The sequence below is a fragment of the Schistocerca nitens genome, chromosome 6 (assembly GCF_023898315.1).
Source record: "Schistocerca nitens isolate TAMUIC-IGC-003100 chromosome 6, iqSchNite1.1, whole genome shotgun sequence".
Lineage (NCBI taxonomy): Eukaryota > Metazoa > Arthropoda > Insecta > Orthoptera > Acrididae > Schistocerca > Schistocerca nitens.
Window position 1 is genome coordinate 376,236,312 of NC_064619.1, and position 19,207 is coordinate 376,255,518.

At 43.2% G+C, this 19,207-nt stretch overlaps 1 protein-coding gene across 3 annotated transcripts in view; it reads right to left on the reverse strand.

The window, feature by feature from the left end:
* The window catches only part of LOC126262266 (villin-1), a 364,535-nt gene that overhangs the window by 97,736 nt on the left and 247,592 nt on the right, over nt 1–19,207 (reverse strand). For 2 of the 3 annotated variants that reach the window (XM_049958769.1, XM_049958772.1), the window contains one exon: nt 5,126–5,219. In XM_049958769.1, coding sequence (XP_049814726.1) covers nt 5,126–5,219 — 94 coding nt within the window. Of the gene's footprint in view, nt 1–5,125; nt 5,220–14,085; nt 14,147–19,207 lie in introns of those variants that run through there. The other variant, XM_049958771.1, reaches the window with a different exon arrangement.

Consider the following 19,207-nt stretch of genomic DNA (forward strand, 5'->3'; position numbering starts at 1 on the left):
CGTTACGTAATAGGCTGTACAAATGTATGTGTATAATTAATTATTACACATGAACATCTTACAGATAAACTATGAACCTTGTTGTGTGTCAATTCATTACGCTTAAATAGATTAGACAAAATTTAATCATACTTTGCCCTAGAAATCTATAATTTATGAAATTCTCCATTTGCTAAAAAATACTGGTACATTTACTTTTCCTTACAGCTAAACATGGAACATAATTGCGTAGGCTTCCGCGGCCAGAGTCAGTAGACATAATGTATAACCCAGAAGAAGGCCGCTGCAGCCGTGGCCGAAACGTTGGTTTTACTCCATCAGCAGTAGTTTTATACATTATGACGCGGTAACCTACCCAGAAAACTTTTATGTAAACTGACTCTGGCCACGGAAGCCTACGCAATTATACCAAATATGTGCTTCTACAGTTAATAATAGAAGAGAAGATTGAAGGAAAACGAAGACAGGGGTGAAGAAGGACATCCTAGTTGAGCAACATAAAGCAGTGGACAGGAATACGAAGTGTAGACCAGCTGTTACATACTGCGGTTCACAGAAGAAGGTCGCCAACATCCATTAATGGATAAGCTGCAGAAGAAGAAGATAAAACTGCTACAAAGATTTCGCGCAGCTGTGGACTGAGCAGCCATTTATATAGTGACTGTGACCGCAGCGTTGAACTGTCACTGCGCGTTACTGAAACAGTTTTGTCACGTTTGTTATGTTTTCTAATTCCAACATGTATGTGATAATCAGTGACGTGCTACTGTGCTGATCCGTATGAGAGAGAGTCCTGCTTCATAATTGTTGTCAGTTCTCTTTCCTGTAACTGATGCTCAATTTCTTGTTAATTCTACAGCGTTGTTTGGATGCGCGGCGTTGTGAGTAGGTTGACATTTAAATTGTTTGTATTGTGCATCCTTACTCACGTAAATTTTAATCGTGCCACGGTAGGAAATTCGGTATTATTTTTTTAGGGGTCTAAAGTTACGTAGGTCGTTTTTGGATCGTCACCCGTGACCAGATTTGCGACAGAAGCGGCGACGCTTTCTGCGCAACCCACCCATCATTTTGCACGACAATGCGAGGGCGAATGCAGCACAAGCTGTGGCTGCTCTGTCGGTCGATGGGACTGGGAAGTACTGTACCATCCACCATACTCCCCGGTCTTAAGTCCTTGTGACTTTGATTTAATTCCGAAGGTGAAGGAACCACTTCGTGGCATTCGCTTCAGAACTGTTCCAGAGATTCACAGGCAGCAGACCGCTCCTTTCGCACCATCAACAGAACAGGCTCTGCTAACGGTATACTACGCCTTCCAAATCGCTGGCAACGGGTTCTACACAACGCTAGTGACTACTCTGAAGGGCAGTAAGAGGTGCAAACACGTAACTTTTGTATCGTTTGTGAATAAATAGTTGCCACTATTTAAGTTCCAACCCTCGTACATACCTCCTGATGTAACATTGCCTGTAACTTGTTTAATTAATCCTAGTCGTAACCATTCCGGCTGCATGTTATTAAAAACTGTAACTTTTTAGGTGACAGGAATTATGTTGAAGTATTACTGCTCTGAAAAATTTATGACGAGTGTTCCAACGAAAAGATACGAAGCAACACTGTGGATATAATCGAAGTATTTGTTCAAAAGTATTCACCAGAGGCCTGAGCGCAACTACCCCACTTTTTCACGAGCCGAGGGAATCCCTGTTTCCAGAGTTCCTGTGGCTGTGAGTCTTCCACTGTGTCGTTCAGTTCGCCGTCCGAGTTGAAGCGCTTCCATTTGAGAAGTTTTCTTGCTGAACAAATGCATGGAAGTGGTAAACACACTACATCCGCGTCCCTAGACGTCCCACTACGTTATCCCAGCACGGCGTACGCAAATTTCAACCGGTTTGGTTGTTTCGACGATTCGGGCATTTTCATTTCAACACTACTTTATATTATTTTGATACATAAGTTCTGACGACGACTTTCTGTAGATCTACTTCTTGCAGCGATGTACCGTAGGTCTCTAGAAGAGCGCAGCGTTCCAAAGGATTGGAAAAGGGCACAGGTCATCCCCGTTTTCAAGAAGGGACGTCGAACAGATGTGCAGGACTATAGACCTATATCTCTAACGTCGATCAGTTGTAGAATTTTGGAACACGTATTATGTTCGAGTACTATGACTTTTCTGGAGACTAGAAACCTACTTTGTAGGAATCAGCATGGGTTTCGAAAAAGACGATCGTGTGAAACCCAGCTTGCGCTATTCGTCCACGAGACTCAGAGGGCCATAGACACGGGTTCCCATGTAGATGCCGTGTTTCTTGACTTCAGTAAGGCGTTCGATACAGTTCCCCACAGTCGTTTAATTAACAAGGTAAGAGCATATGGACTATCAGACCAATTATGTGATTGGATTGAAGACTTTCTAGATAACAGAACGCAGCATGTCATTCTCAGTGGAGAGAAGTCTTCGGAAGTAAGAGTGATTTCAGGTATACCGTCGGGAAGTGTCGTAGGACTGTGCTATTCACAATATACACAAATGACCTCGTGGATAACATCGGAAGTTCACTGAGGCTTTTTGCGGATGATGCTGTGGTATAAAGAGAGGTTGTAACAATGGAAAATTGTACTGAGATGCAGGAGGATCTGTAACGAATTGACGCATGGTGCAGGGAATGGCAATTGAGTCTCAATGTAGACAAGTGTAATGTGCTGCGAATACATAGAAAGAAAGATCCTTTATCATTTAGCTACAATGTAGCAGGTCAGCAACTGGAAACAGTCAATTCCATAAATTATCTGGGAGTAGGCATTAGGAGTGATTTAAAATGGAATGATCATATAAAGTTGATCGTCGGAAAAGCAGATGCCAGACTGAGATGCATTGGAAGAATCCTAAGGAAATGCAATCCGAAAACAAAGGAAGTAGGTTACCGTACGCTTGTTCGCCCACTGCTTCAATATTGCTCACCAGTGTGGGATCCGTACCAGATAGGGTTGATAGAAGAGATAGAGAAGATCCAACGGAGAGCAGCGCGCTTCGTTACAGGATCATTTAGTAATCGCGAAAGCGTTGCGGATATGATAGATAAACTCCAGTGGAAGACTCTGCAGGAGAGACGCTCAGTAGCTCGGTACGGGCTTTTGTTGAAGTTTCAAGAACATACCTTCACCGAGGAGTCAAGCAGTATATTGCTCCCTCCTACGCATATCTCGCGAAGAGACCATGAGGATAAAATCAGAGAGATTAGAGCCGACACAGAGGCATACCGACAATCCTTCTTTCCACAAACAATACGAGACTGGAATAGAAGGGAGAACCGATAGAGGTACTCAAAGTACCTTCCGCCACACACCGTCAGGTGGCTTGCGGAGTATGGATGTAGATAGTTCTACAATTAGTTTTGCTGCTTTGTGGACTATGAGTATACCACAGTTGGCAAACGACTTTAAATACTTTTATAAATATCCCGGAAAGAGCTATTCCGTCGCACCCGAACGTAAATCGGCGATGAAAATTTGTTTTCCCGTCAGAACGGTTACCAACTACGTCCGACTATAACATTACAGGTCGGGATTGATCTATGAAGTCTTGAATATCTTATTTGCATCTCTCAGTTGGTATGGAGAAATTGAGATTTCGGGCATTTCTTTATATAATTTTGCGTGATTAAGTCCCGACGCTATGCAAAGCTGTCATTTGGTTACATGCGATTTGCGTTCTGTTATGTTTTATTTTCCGATAATAAATCATATTTTTTCTGATTACCGTTAAAATATAATGACTATAAATGTTTGAGGTCATTTGGAATAATATTTTAATAACTATGTAGATGGCCTGACGTCATTCTTTTACTCTTAGAAAAAAAAGAGTGTTAATTGTGCGTTTATGAACGGTCAGTGTCGGGATCACTGATTACGATTCGAGAAATAATTGATTTGACGAAGTTCAATTGCACACAATCGCGTGGGGCGAATTATGACCTTGGAATTGATTGTAGATGTATTTCGTGACAGGCTAGTAAGCGTCGCGAGTGTGTCGCGGTTTCAAGACTGCTTTCGCGCCGCCGATGGTTTGCTTTAAACTCTCGAAAATACAATTTACGCGGATTCTTAATTATCGTGAAAGGGTAGAATATTTGATGGTTATCCCACTGTTGATGGGCCATTGTGGAGGACGTAAGTTTGGATAGAAAGATCAATTTCAAATCCAATATAAATCCTGTTGATCGAAGAAGCAACCCAAAGGCTCATACAAGGTTATTAGCAGAAACAGTGTACTATTTTTCATGCACACATTTACACTCTACATCGAGGTGTGAATGATTTGTGGGTGCGAAATAAATATTTGAAAGCATTTGATTGAATAAAAGGATAGATATAAAGAAGCTTATTCGTATATTTTGTTATTAAATGAACAGCGATATTTCCTTATATTGGTGTAGAGCCTTATGTATTATTAATATTGTGACAGAGTGGTTGTTAAGTGCTCTCGTTACGAGTCGAGTTTTGGGCCTGATTAAGAGTAGCTGGTTCTTAGTGTCTCAAAGATTAAGTGAAGAATAAAATCACACTCAAATAACGCTGCATCGAAACCCACTATCTTTATATTATATTGAGCTAGCTATTCTGGAATCAGGTGGTTCCGTGACCGTGTAGTTCAAAAAATGGTTCAAATGGCTCTGAGCACTATGGGACTCAACTGCTGAGGTCATTAGTCCCCTAGAACTTAGAACTAGTTAAACCTAACGAACCTAAGGACATCACACACATCCATGCCCGAGGCAGGATTCGAACCTGCGACCGTAGCGGTCTCGCGGTTCCAGACTGCAGCGCCAGAACCGCGCGGCCACTTCGGCCGGCGACCGTGTAGTTGTGTTGTCAACAACAAATAGGTAAACACAAACATAAACATTTCTCATGCTCTGATATCGACGAGGGAAAGAAGAAACGACAACGACGACATACACGTATACATATAAAAACGGTATACGTGGCGCCTTACAATACAACACAATGACGTCATAGTATACAACTACAATAACGCTGTAACAGCGTGCATCAGAAAACGAAGGCAGACTGACAGAGTGTCGGTATATCCCACGACGAAGATTTGGGTGCGTGTGCGTACCTCGATCCTCCATATGATGAAAGCCGTACTGCCCTTGGGGATGGCCTTGAAGGCGGGGTCTACGGCGGCTGTCATGGCTACAGCGTCTGGATACCTGCAACAAACACAGAGGGGCCTACGTTACTCCACCGTGAAGACAGTACAAGAAATACTTCGGTAATTTAAAATCTACTACAATATACTGGCATACATTTAGCATTTATCTTGCCTGTCAGGGAACAAGTACATGTGAAATTTTCCTGCGCTCTCTTCTGCGAAGAAATTCCAGAGAACAATTTGATAATGGTGGGATGCAGTTTCGTATCAACAGACGAAGGCACAATGCTGCATTCTCGCACATTAACTTAAATCTCCGTAGATCAGAGTTAGGATGCTTCAAATTTAACGGAGAACGTTAGAGATGAAGTTGTTTCTTCGATATACACGGTTAATGATTTATGGATTGCAAAGGTAGAGAATAATAAACCAAGAGCAACACACAGTTCTATATTGCAATTCCCTTAGATGATAGACAAACTCACAATAAAAAACCTAACCACCAAATAATCCGACTTTCAAAAGTAGATTTTTGTTTCACACCTTCTAAGTGAAATTTCAGTTTCTGTAACTTGCTGTAAATATTTAATTATTGAAATAAATTATGTTCCTCAGATTGCTGCCATTCGCCTTGATTGAAATGAGACAAAATTTGAGTGCTGTAGGTCAAGTAACTACCTTAAGATTAACGAATGTCGCTCGTCGGTACTAACGATACACGTTTGCTTCAGTAATCTACCCTTCCGTTTTTCAGCATCTGTCCACGGCTGAAGTAATCTACCCTTCCATTTTCCAGTTTCTGTCCACGGTAACTCTGTACCTTCAAGAATCGTCAGTGAAGAAAAGAATATCCAGAAATGCGAAAAAAAAGCACTTTTCAATGTCTCACCAGGAGGAGGAGGGGAGGGAGAGAGAGAGAGAGGGAGAGAGTACTGTATGTAATTCCTCACTTCTTTTTTAATCCCTTACGATCCTAAATCATTTGCCGGTTCACTTCGGTACACTCAAAGCAAATATACCCAGTACTGCCTGAGAACTGTCAATACTGCCTCGAAACATTGTTTTAATAGGGAATTCGTTGTCAGGACTGCTCACGTACTCCGTGTGCAATGAGTTGAATCATTCAAATGTATTCTTTAAGCTTAAAATGTAGTCGTCAATCAAATACTGGTTTAACATTAACTAAATTTTCCGTTGGTGCTTTGCAGAACTTAAGATTAAAAAGAAGAAACTTCCTGATGTCCTGCAAAATTATATTTATTTACTCACTAACCATTTTTCCGCTTCTCAGACAATCTTCAGGTGTTGCCACCTCAGAGGCCGAAAGCCGGATCGTGACGAAATAAATACAATTTCGCAGGACATTAGGAAGTTTTTTCCTTCCTAATATAAAAAAACTGATTAGTCAACTTTGTCTGTGGGCAGACGTATTCCTCGCAAGAAGGCACATTAGTAGAGCGCTGACAATACACGGCACTATGTGCTACCTGAATTACGAGAAGAACAAGAAGAAAGCGCTTGTGAAGCATCTAGGAAAGTAGGTTCTTCACAACCCCGATTCTCAGTAATTTCCGCTTCTTCCCACGGTTTCGATGGTAGCAGGATTCACAATGCTGAGCGGGCATGGAAAAAAACTCTCGCATCAATTCTTCAGAAGGTACTGTAGGCAGAGAAATCTGTCGCTAGTTGCTTGTAAAGGTTTGGTTTCCACGCGGTATGCAACGATGCAGTGCTCCCGTCTGGGTTGCTGGAGTCACAGAGATGCAAGCTCATTGCATCAGCCTCTCATTGTTGACACTGCTGCTTTAAGAGATGTTTTGCGACAATGAATGATCAAACTTTTTAATGCTTTAGGTTTCAGAAGTTGAGCAAAGCAATTGCCAATTTACTGTACCTGCTATAAACCTAGACTTGGTGCGAAGAAACTTTGACTGAGCTAAACGATGTTTTGTATGGGTTGATGGTACGAGTTTCATCATCTAAAATCTCAACAGGTAGAATGAACGGAGCACGGCAGCCACAATGCCTCTATATAGATCTGAACAGTCAGAATACTTTCATTTGGCTCATCGGGCTGAGTGGTTGTGGAAGTCCCTCAAGGAAATAAATCTGCACTCTTACATGTAAACCACCTTACTCTCATGGATATGATGTATTCTTTCAGCTAGAGATAACATAACGGAAGGGAATCAACAGAGGAGCACAATCATATTAACTAGCAGAGCTGGACAGCGTTGCGGAGTTTCTCCAGAGTTAGAAAAGGTTTTTGCGTTCCATTGTTGGTCGATCACTAAGCTATAATCTGTTAAAGTTTCAGATCAAACTTTTAGGGAAAATCTCAGGACGCTTGCATGCTATTGCGAGCGTGTTTGTAATCATGACATGGAAAATACGGAAGCTATTCCACGAAACTTTATAACATGCATATAGATTTATTTTTGTTGCGTCACATGTTGAAGTCTCGGACTAAGTGGCAGTCTCATCACTAGTCCTACAGTTCAAGATTTGTAGACTGCAGAGGGAGCCCCTTTGCTGAACACATGTATCCTCGGAATTCTTTCTGGGATCGGATGTCAGCTTATGAATCTAGCTAACGGGTGTAATCTGCAAAACGAAGATGCATCTGTCACATATATATGCGTCTATTATCTTATAAATTTTTCATCAGTTCACTCAGGTGTTCAGCGCACTATCCGCCCAAAGCTGTATCGCAAACTGAAGAATCTTCTTAACTGAAATCGTATGATGACCAGTGATATAGTACATGCAGTGTGCTGCTCTCTCATATATTAGTCGGAGGATCGAAATCCTCTCGCAATCAACTAACTTTTCACATGTAGTAATTCGCGTGGGGAGAATGACTGTCTAAACGCCTCTGTGAGCGTTGTAATTAGTCTAACGTTTTCTCCGTGATTACTGTGGCAGTGATACGCGAGCGGCTGTAGTACATTCCTAGATTCCTCACTTGAAGTACATTCTTGAAACATTGTAAGTAGGATTTCAGAGGATAGTTGACGACTGTCTTCAAGCTTTTACCAATTTAATATTTTCAGCTTCTTCGTGACGCCTTCTCATCGGTAAAAAAAGGCTGATCATTGTGCTAACCTTCGTATACATTCAATATCCCTCGCTATTCCTATTTGTTGCAGTACCCATACGCTTGAGTGATATTCTAGGACGGGTCACACCAATGCTTTGTTAGCGATCTCGTTTGTAGACTGACTTCATTTCGCTAGCGTCCTACCAGTGAACTGAAGTCTGCCATATACCTTACCTACGAGAGAACCTATGTCATCGTTCCACTGCAGAGCAACACTAATTGTTAAACAAAGGTATTTGTATGAGTTGACGAATGCCAATTGTTGCTCAGTGTTATTGTTAACATAGAATGCTATATTTTGTTTTCGTTTTGTTAAGGGCACAGTTTTACATTTCTGAACATTTAAAGCAAGTTACCAATCTTCGCACCACTTTGAAATCTGGTCAAGATCCGACTGAATATTAGTCCTTTTTTCCTTATTTTCAGGCAGTATTTCATTCAAATGGTTCAAATGGCTCTGAGCACTATGGGACTTAACATCAGAGGTCATCAGTCCCCTAGAACTTCGAACTACTTAAACCTAACTAACCTAAGGACATCACACACATCCATGCCCGAGGCAGGATTCGAACCTGCGACGGTGGCAGTCACGCTGTTCCAGACTGATGCGCCTAGAACCGCTCGGCCACCGCGGCCAGCAGTACTTCATTGTAGATAAACACATTCTCTACGCAAAGTCTGATGTTACTATTAATATTTTTTGCGAAGTCTTTAATAATTAAGGGCAAAGGCCCCACACACTTTTGTCGGGCACACCTCAAGTTACTTGTACATCAGTCGATGTCTATCCATCCAAGGTAATAAGTTATGGCCTCCCTAACATGAAAACCTCAGTCCTGTCACAAATTTCACTCGCTAACACTTACGGTCGTTCTTTCGACGAAAAGAAAGTTTGTGGTACTGATTCAAATGCTTTTCGGAAGTCAAGTAACACTAAATGTACCTGGCTGCCTTGACCGTTGGCTGGGTAAGTCAGTTCAAAGGTCGGAAGATGGCTACGGCATACCACTTCCAACATGGCCAGGCCTAGTGAGGAACTGGGGAGATGGAAACAACCTTCGGCTTGATGACAACTATACTTATACGCTGTTGAGATACACAATTAACGCAGCAGATTATTTGCTCCAATTTAGCGAAAAACTGACTTCAGATAATGGTCCGATGTGCTGCCGAGAACTGCCCCTTAATGGGGGGGGGGGGGGGAGGGGGGGCTACGCGTAGTTTACGTTGAGAGCCAATTCCATAATCCAGCAGTGAAACGTTATGCAGTCAGCGAACGAGCGTTTGTCTCTGGTCATTTTTCTGACAGTACGGCCGGAAACGGAGCAGTAAACGGCGACTTCCGGAGAACAGAGCCTACGGAGGCCCGTGTGCCGCGGCTTCAACCGCGACCTCGCTCTGCGCAGGCGCAGCGTGCCGCCGTCACGCACCGCCGCCCCCGCATCCTTCCCCTCCACTAACCCCCCCCCCCCCTGGGCAGACCGTCACAGCGGCTCCCACGCCACGCGGTCAGGCTCGCAGGACGACGCCAGCGTAACTCACACCTGTAACATGCACAACTGCACCTGTTGCACACAACTGCACGTGACCGCACGGACCTTCCCCAGAACCCACTGACAACGAAATTGCACATAATCCATTTTCTCACTGTCGCCTATTTCTTAGTCATCAAGTCGCATATCGCCACGTACACAGTTTCACACGATCTTTTGCTACGCGCCGGTCGGTGTGGCCGAGCGGTTCCAGGCGCTTCAGTCCGGACACGCACTGCTGCTACGGTCGCAGGTTCGAATCCTGCCTCGCGCATGGATGTGTGTGATGTCCTTGGGCTAGTTAAGTTCGAGTAGTTCTACGTGTAGGGGACTGACGACCTCAGATGTTAAGTCCCATAGTGCTTAGAGCCATTTGTACCAAATGCTACGCAGGGGCAACAAATCAAAAATTATCACATCACTATTCGTATCCATCAAACTTGTCTGTTGCGACTTCTTGTTTAGTGCAAGAATTTTGCCCACTCTCATTCTCAAAATAATTTTTCTTCAGATCGCATACTAGGAGTACAGTATTTACAAGTAGCGAGAGAGAGAAAGGAGCGGACAAAAAGGTGGTGGAAAGAGAGGAGGGAGGCTGGGTGTTTTTTTAGAGACTCAGCACAGTTTAAAACAAAGCTTGCTATCATGCTTTGATTGCAATTAGGAACTTCAGTCGTTGAGTTACTGAAACACTTTATTCACTCATTTCGGAATAATTGCATTTTTCACTGGTTCTTATCTGTACTCGCTGTTCTTACTACTAACTAGGACAGTACTTCATACTGAAGTCAGAAGTATATGTTCACCTGTGTTAGCTTTCGCAATTAATTATAGTGCACTTTATATACGAGGGGCGTTCAGAAAGTAAGCTCCGATCGGTCGCGAAATGGAAACGACTATGAAAATCCGATAAAGCTTTGCACAGATGTGTTGGGTAGTGTCTCTAGTATAACCCCAGTTAGCATCACGTCGCTCTTCTCATTTCTGAGCTCGCAGTGAGTGCGTAAAGATGTCTAGAAAATAGTGTCTGCCGCCAAGTACGAGGGCCTGGTGAGAAATTTCGCCTGAAGCTATGCAGCTAACATTACATAACTGTCGTGCTGTTTCTTCTTCAAGACATTTCTCAGCCGCATTCTGCAGGGGCAATGAAGATGCTCCTGCATCGTTTTCAAATGGAAATGTGAGATTACCCACAATACAGTCCGCAATTGTCTCCCCCTGAGTTTCATCTCTGGTCACATGAACCGCTGTCTTTGAAGACAACATTTTGACACAGACAACGAGGTGTAGGCCAGCGTGGAGAATTGGCGGAAAGCACTGGCGGCTGCCTTCTATGATGAGGCTATTGAAAAGTTGGTACAACGCTATGACAAAAGTCTAAGTCAGAACGGCGACTACGTAGAGAAGTAGCTGAAAGGTGTAGCTAATTGTTACAAGTAAAACATTTCTGATGTTCACTGTGGTTTCAATTTGGCAATCATTCGGAGCTTACTTTCTGAACAGGCCTCGTATATATTGGTTGTTTCAGCTGGCCTCACCGCTACGTTTTATGCAACCCGCGATGCTTTCAAACACCACGCGCGAGTTTTTCATATTCTCTCGCTCGCTATTCGCATACCGTTAGTCCCATGTAAATAATGAACAGTAACTTCTTGCAGGAAATTTCATGTAGCCAAATTGTGTACTGCGGTACGTTTTCGCTGGAGACCACGGTTTTCGAGTTATTTAAAAAAACGCGTTTGAAGGGCACTTTCGTACGTTTTTCTTGAATATCTCGAAAACTAAGGCCTCTAGCGAAAACGTATACCTGTACAAAATTTAACTACATCAAATTTACTACAAATAGGTGATTTTCATTTTCGCTATTGGACTAAAAGTTTGCACTTAGCGAGCGAGAGAATATGGAAGTCTTGCATGTGGTATTTGAAGGTTTTGCAGGTTGCATAAAGCTCATGAGTATGGGCAGCTGAATCATCCTGCAACTCTGTAATCTACATAAATCCAGCCATGTCAGATTGAAATTTAAGGGAAGAATATCACATAAGTGTGATTTACGCAAGGACGAGATAGCATTCAAAACCCTCATTCAATCAATTGTTGAGAACTGTTCGTCGGTCTGCTACATTCAGAAAATTGGATTAACGAAAGAGTGCTCAACAAGGAAGACATAGTGACACGTGGAGTAGCTTACCCACAAAATTCCGAGAACTCAGGTTCCGAAACTGGTAAAAAAAACACCTCCTTCGACATATATTTCGCGTAATGATGCAGACGGTAAAATTATAGAAGATCTGGTTTGTACATAAGACTTACTTTCTTCTCGCTCACTATCCGCGATGAATGGGATAGAGAGAGTTCATTGCAGTGTCCAGCATACTATATACCTAAAGTGGTACCATAAACTTGAAAAATGCGTAGTAGATGCTTGTATATGTCACAGATAAACGACAGCCTCTATGGGTTTGTCTGTGAAATTACTTTTACTGCTGTCAGTCACGACTTTCTTTTATTTATGTCTTGGACAGAGCGTTTCGGAAATGATTTCCATTTTCAAGCTTGTGATGCTTTCGTTGTGTGAGATGAAACACTATTCTGCTGCCTTCATTGTGATATACAGTGTATCCCAGGAGAAATGGTCAATATTCAAGTATATGATAGGAACGCTCATTCGAGGCAAAGAAGTCCAGTAAACATGGGCTCTCAGATGCATACCTTAAGAGCTATGAGCACTACTCCATCTGCGATACTGCGAAACGAATCCTTTCTATTGCAAGCTCCTTGCTTTTCATATTTTAGGCGGAGATCGTATGGACCAAAACAAATTTGAAACATGAGTTTCAAGATGTTTACCTTAACAGCTACGAGCACTTGTTCAGTACAAGATATTTGCTCACATCAGCGAATATGAACTGCTGAAAGCCCTAAGTTACGCACTTTTGAGTCCACGTTTACTGGACATATTTTTCTTGTTTTGGTTCATACTACCACCTCAAAAACACAAAAAGCAAAGAGCTTGTAGTAGAACATATTTGTTTCATAGTATCGAAAATGAAGCAGTTCTCATAGCTCTTAAGATACACATTTTAGAGCTTATGTTTACTACGCTTTTTTGCTTTGAATGATCATTACTGTCATATCCTTTCCGGGCGCGAAGGAGCGCCTGGTCCCCGGCACGAAGCCGCCCGGCGGATTTGTGTCGAGGTCCGGTGAACCGGCCGGTCAGTGGATGGTTTTTAGGTGGTTTTCCATGTGCCTCGGCGAATGCGGGCTGGTTCCCCTTATTCCGCCTCAGTTACACTATGTCGGCGATTGCTGCGCAAACAAGTTCTCCACGTACGCGTACACCACCATTACTCTACCACGCAAACATAGGGGTTACACTCGTCTGGTGTGAGACGTTCCCTGGGGGCTAAACCGCACAATAACCCTGGGTTCGGTGTGAGGCGGCGGAGGGGTCAATTGGACTGCGGTAGTCGTCGTGGGGTTGTGGACCACTGCGGCTGCGGCAGGGACGGAGCCTCTCCGTCACTTCTAGGTCCCCGGTTAACATACAATACAGTCATATCCCTGAATATCGACTATTATTCCTGGGACAGCCTTTACAATAACACACAATTTTCTAATTAATGATGGATATTTACAATGGTAAATTGGGAAAATAAATGAGTGAAATGTTCCTTTTTCCAGGTTCACCGTTAACTATATAAAAGATCCACATTAATTACAAAATTGGATGTGTTCGTAAAGGCAAGAGAATAATTCAGGATCTCCCACATCGAAAACATCACATGTAGAGGCCATAATACACGAAAAAAAAACGCATTTAGAAATGGGATTATTTCCTGAACCGCGTCGTGCAAGAAACAGAGAAAGAAAATCGTGACTGACAGCAGCAGAAGTTATTTTTTAAAGAAACCCGTTGTTTTTACAGTCACGCGTTTTCGCCAACCATTTCTACTGGATCAAATAAAATTACAACAACTTTTGATGGTTCTGTGATGCCGTTCCTTAAAAACGACATTAAGAAACTGAATTGGACCCATCAGAAAATTAAGTGTCATAAACCAGCAACAGTTTTCAGCAAGTAAGTCATTAAACAAGCTGGACAGATGGTTATACATTCCTAAAGAAAATCTAAGTTTGAACAAGTTTCCTTCTGTTCGCGAAAAAGAACTCAGTTTATTAACGACGCGCACGTCTGAATGATGACGCCGGCATTAGTAACTAGAATGCCGTTAAGTCGATGTGCACACGCGAGATGACAGTCGCATCACACACGACCCAACACTTGCCCTTTCATGAGGAAGCACCACATGTCGGCGGCTGGCGCTCAGTCCGGCGCGCGCGTCTGCTGGCGACTGGCGACGCCGGCTGCGGCGGCGCCGGCGGCGGCGCGTTGCTCCCGCTGCCCCTACCTGCGCGTCCCCCCGCCCGCCAATCAAAACGTGCCGGCCGCTCTCCGCCCGGAAGCAACTGCACGGCTTCCGGGGCGCCGCGCCGCTTCGGATTAATGTCGACACGCTCCGGGGCGCCGCTCACCTCGCCTCGTCTCTACTACATTCCACACTTTTACAACTACGCACGCACGCGGAAACAGAAAAAATACTCGGAACTTTTGATATGTTCTATCACTATGTTTAAGCGTGACACATCTTCCGGAAGGCGAAAACCGAAATTCGGGAACTATTTTTCGCTCCCTTGTTTTTTAAGGTCTGAAACGGATTTGCTAGCCCAGTTACATATGGTCTCTGGAAAACAGCTGTTCCACTTCCGATTTAGTCAACACAATCATTATTTCCCTTCAGTTAAATATTAGAGATGTAAACAATTTCATGCTCAGACTAGTACACCATGTGATCAAAAGTATCCGGACACCTGGCTGAAAATGACTTACACGTTCATGCCGCCTTCCATCGGTAATGCTGGAATTAAATATGGTCTTGAGGACAGCTTCCTCTCTCGCAGACATACGTTCAATCAGGTGATGGAAAGTTTCTTGGGGAATGGCAGCCCATTCTTCACGCAGTGCTGCACTGAGGTGAGGTAACGGTGTCGGTCGGTGAGGCCTGACACGAAGTCGGCGTTCGAAAACATCCCAAAGCTGTTCAATAGGATTCAGGTCAGGACTCTGTGCAGGCCAGTCCATTACAGGTATGTCATTGTCGTGTAACCACTCCGCCACAGGTCGTGCATTATGAACAGGTGCTCGATCGTGTTGAAAGATGCAATCGCCATCCCCAAATTGGTATTCAAGTGTTCACGTGAAGGTGCTTCAAACATCAATGTAGGCCTGTGCCGTGATAGTGCCACGCAAAACAAGAGGTGCAAGCTCCCCCCATGACAAACATGACCACACCATAACACCACCGCCTCCGAATTTTACTGTTGGCACTACACACGCTGGCAGATGACGTTCATCGGATCTCCACATTGTGTACCGTGATTCGTCACTCCACACGTTTTTCTCTGTTCAATCGTCCAATGTTTGCGCTCCTTACACGAAGTGAGGCCTCGTTTGGCATTTACCGGCGTGATGTGTGGCATATGAGCAGCCGCTCGACCATGAAATCCAAGTTTTCTCACCTCCCGCCTAATTGTCATAGTGCCTGCAGTGGATCTTGATACAGTTTGGAATTCCTGTGTGATGGTCTGAGTAGATGTCTGCCTACTACACATTACGACCCTCTTCAACTGTTGAAAGTCTCTGTCAGTCAACAGATGAGGTCGGCCTGTACGCTTTTGTGCTGTACGTGTCCCTTCACGTATCCACTATCACATCGGAAACAGTGGACCTAGGGATGTTTAGGAGTGTGGAAATCTCGCTTACAGACGTATGACGCAAGTGACACCCAATCGCCTGACTATGTTCCAAGTCAGTGAGTTCCGCGGAGCGCCCTTTTCTGCTCTCTCACTATGTCTAATGATTACTGCAGTTGCTGATATGAAGTACCTGTCAGTAGGTGGCAGCACAATACACCTAATATGAAAAACGTATGTGTTTGGCGGTGTCCGGATACTTTTGATCACATAGTGTAGGCTGATAGGACCGGATTTCCAGAATCGATTTTAGAGCGTTTACATGATACCAGAAACGGTCGTGAGAAATCGATTTAGAAAATACGGTTTTGGGAACCCCATGTAAACGTAGTGTCTGGGCATTTGGCAGCACTGTGGAGGCGGGACCATGAGCTACAGGCAAGATCGCCACGCATCAACCGTGAAGCAACGAAAAAAAGGAATGATTTTCAAAATTAACGATAGATACTCTTTGAAAGTTTATATGAGCTCGATCGTGTCGCTAAATAACAAGAATCCACTTGTTAAAAATAAATTTATCGATGTGTTTCGGGCATGGCCTATCATAAGAATATCAGAAACAAACTTGATATCAAGTATCGTAGATCTAGTAACACTTGATACGATTCCTCAGTTAATCGTATAAATGTCTCAAAACTCTTGTGTGACCTTGTGCCGCAAGTTAAGGCTGTTTTCCACACTCATCGCAAGTCAGCCTTTTGCAGTGCTACTGTCATTTTACTCCTGTCCTGAGTCTCGCCTGTCACAAGTGGCCGTTTTCGTTCAAACGTCAGCGACAAAACTGCGTGTGTGAAGTGAGGGCTGCCTACTGTGCAGAGTAGTATCTGAACACCGAAAACGACTTTATGAGGGACTATCCTTCTTACGAAATATAGTAACGGAATGTAGGAACAGGCAATGAGAGTCGAGTTTACAAATGATAAAATTCATAATGGATAAACGTGACAAAGTCGTGTGGTAAATTCTCAACATTCCTGAGAACTGAAACATCTGCAAAAGTTTAGTCCAAACATTTAAAAACATCTACATTAAATTACTTTCCATACTTACAAACACAGCAAACAATATTTAAAATGCAGTAATGCAGTAAACAGCACCTTTTCTTTGGACGTTAGCTGACGACGTCACAGTTCCCTGTTTCTGCGCACTTACAATCTGCAGATATTTGAACCCCACATTCGCCATCAGTTAATCACTGACGTCAGCGAGCCTCTCGCGACGTGAATGGTGGCTGATTTGTAGGCAAGCAGGTGGCACGCATCCACAACGAGTAGTCCATTTGACCACAAAGTCGCTCGGGTAAAGCCGGTTTCAAACGGCTAGAAAGTTGCACAGGGAGAGCTCCTATGATCTTCATAGAGTTAGACCGCCATGATGAAGTGATTTCGAAAAATACGCGATGAAATTGTTGATTACAGACTCTGAAGACGGTGAAACTGTTGCGAAAAAGTTACAGTGTCTATCGAGGAGTGTGTATTCTCCACAGAACAACAATGAAGTACTCATTGCAGGTATACAGCGCTAACAACATTCACGTTTCTCCATCTTGATGGAAACTTTCATCCGTTTCAGCTAAATATTGTGCATGAGCCGAGGAAGAATTGACATCAGCCGTGATTAGCAGTTTGCAAATGACGATGTATGCGAACAAGCGAACTATCGTTACTGCACAAAGGACAAACCCTGCACGGTTGATGAACGATTTATGTATAACTGAAAGATGCAGTTTCACCACCGAGCTAATCGGACCTTATACTTTCTCGATGAAGGAAAATTGGGTTTGCCGGCCGGAGTGGCCGTGCGGTTCTAGGCGCTACAGTCTGGAGCCGAGCGACCGCTACGGTCGCAGGTTCGAATCCCGCCTCGGGCGTGGTTGTGTGTGATGTCCTTAGGTTAGTTAGGTTTAATTAGTTCTAAGTTCTAAGCGACTGATGACCTCAGAAGTTAAGTCGCATAGTGCTCAGAGCCATTTGAACCATTTGAAAATTGGGTTTTAAATTGGCACTGACGACGTCATTAGAGAGGGAGCACACGCTCGAATTAGGAACTCGGGCGCGCCGTTTCGGAGAAACCATTCCGGAATTTGTCTTAACAGAATTAGGATGACATGGAAAATCTAAATCTGGATGATCCGACGGGAATTTGAATGAGTCCATTGTCTTCGTCTTTTTTCACTTCACTCTGTCTACTTTTTCGACAGTGAACAAACAATTACACAGACTGCCACCTCGAATAAGTAAGCCGAGTAGTTGTATCTGTCTTTTTTTCCCTGCCAGATTTGCGCATTTGACAGGTCTTAAAATATCTTTGTTGAACATGGTGACACCACATCGTATATAGCAGAGGTAGTTAATGGCAGCTTTGACAGAAAGGATGACAAGCGTGCAAAGAAGAAGATTTAAACAATGAATTCAAGATGAAATTTGTTATGTTCAAGCAGAAATGTTACAGCGAACAGCTGAGAGCAACAACAGCATACTGAACGTATGTGTATCTACAGGAGGAAGACACTGTAATAAATTAATGTTTAAAAACTCACAGTCTGGTTTACTTTCTGTTAAAATTTGCAATGTTTAACTACTGCCAAGAGAATGGTTTCTTGGCGTTCTGAATTTGAAGATTTTTCATATATAGCTAAGCAGTGGTTTCTTATGGAATTATATTTAATAGTAATAACAAAAACGTTCAATTAAAGTTAAAAGTATAAAGGAGAAAGATGACGTTGTTACATGTATTAGCACTAGCGTTCTACCAAACCACGGGAGGGGTTAAATAATGTTACTGTGATTGGTGAAGCTACGAAATTGGAAGGATAATAAAAATATATAGAACAACAGAGATAGAGAAATGTGAAATGATTAGTGAAAAAGCCATGCTGTCGTGGAATCAGTCACCCGTAAGTGACACGAGGACCTATGGAAGAATATAGTCAGTTTTCGTAATCTTTGAGGTTATTATTGTTAAATATAGATATGATGCCATATATCTCGTATTGGACCAGAAGGCGAAAATGAGTCGCGTGTGACTCGGAGCGAGGTAGCAGTTCAACAGAGACCTGTGTGTAATACAGTCAGACAGTGAAGTATTGTTACGTCACACTGGTAAAGTTACTGGTAATGTGTTTTGTAAGGGTACTGGATCCTGTGCAAAGTAAAAAGTCATGATGAAGAGTGAAAGTAGGGAAACGCGATGCTTGTGCCAAAAATGAAAAGTTATACAGCACAAAGGAATTTGGAATGAAGAATTTGGAATGGAAAGTTTTAGAATGAAAAATTGTTGTAGAGTGAGAGATAACATGCGAATGATGATGATGATGATGAGGTCCCATACTCCGAGGAGCGTAGGGAACTATGCAGGAGATCCGCACCGCCGACTAGGCAAGGTCCTAGCGGAGGTGGTTTGCCGTTGCCTTCCTCCGACCGTAATGGGGATGAATGATGACGATGAAGACGACACAACAACACCCAGTCATCTCGAGGCAGGCAAATATGGTAGCTAAATGAGTTGAAGATAACATAGAAGAGCAAGCAGTACTATAGGGGTAACTGAAAGATGATCGAAGGATAAGACTGACCGGGTTGTAAAGAAATGAAAGCT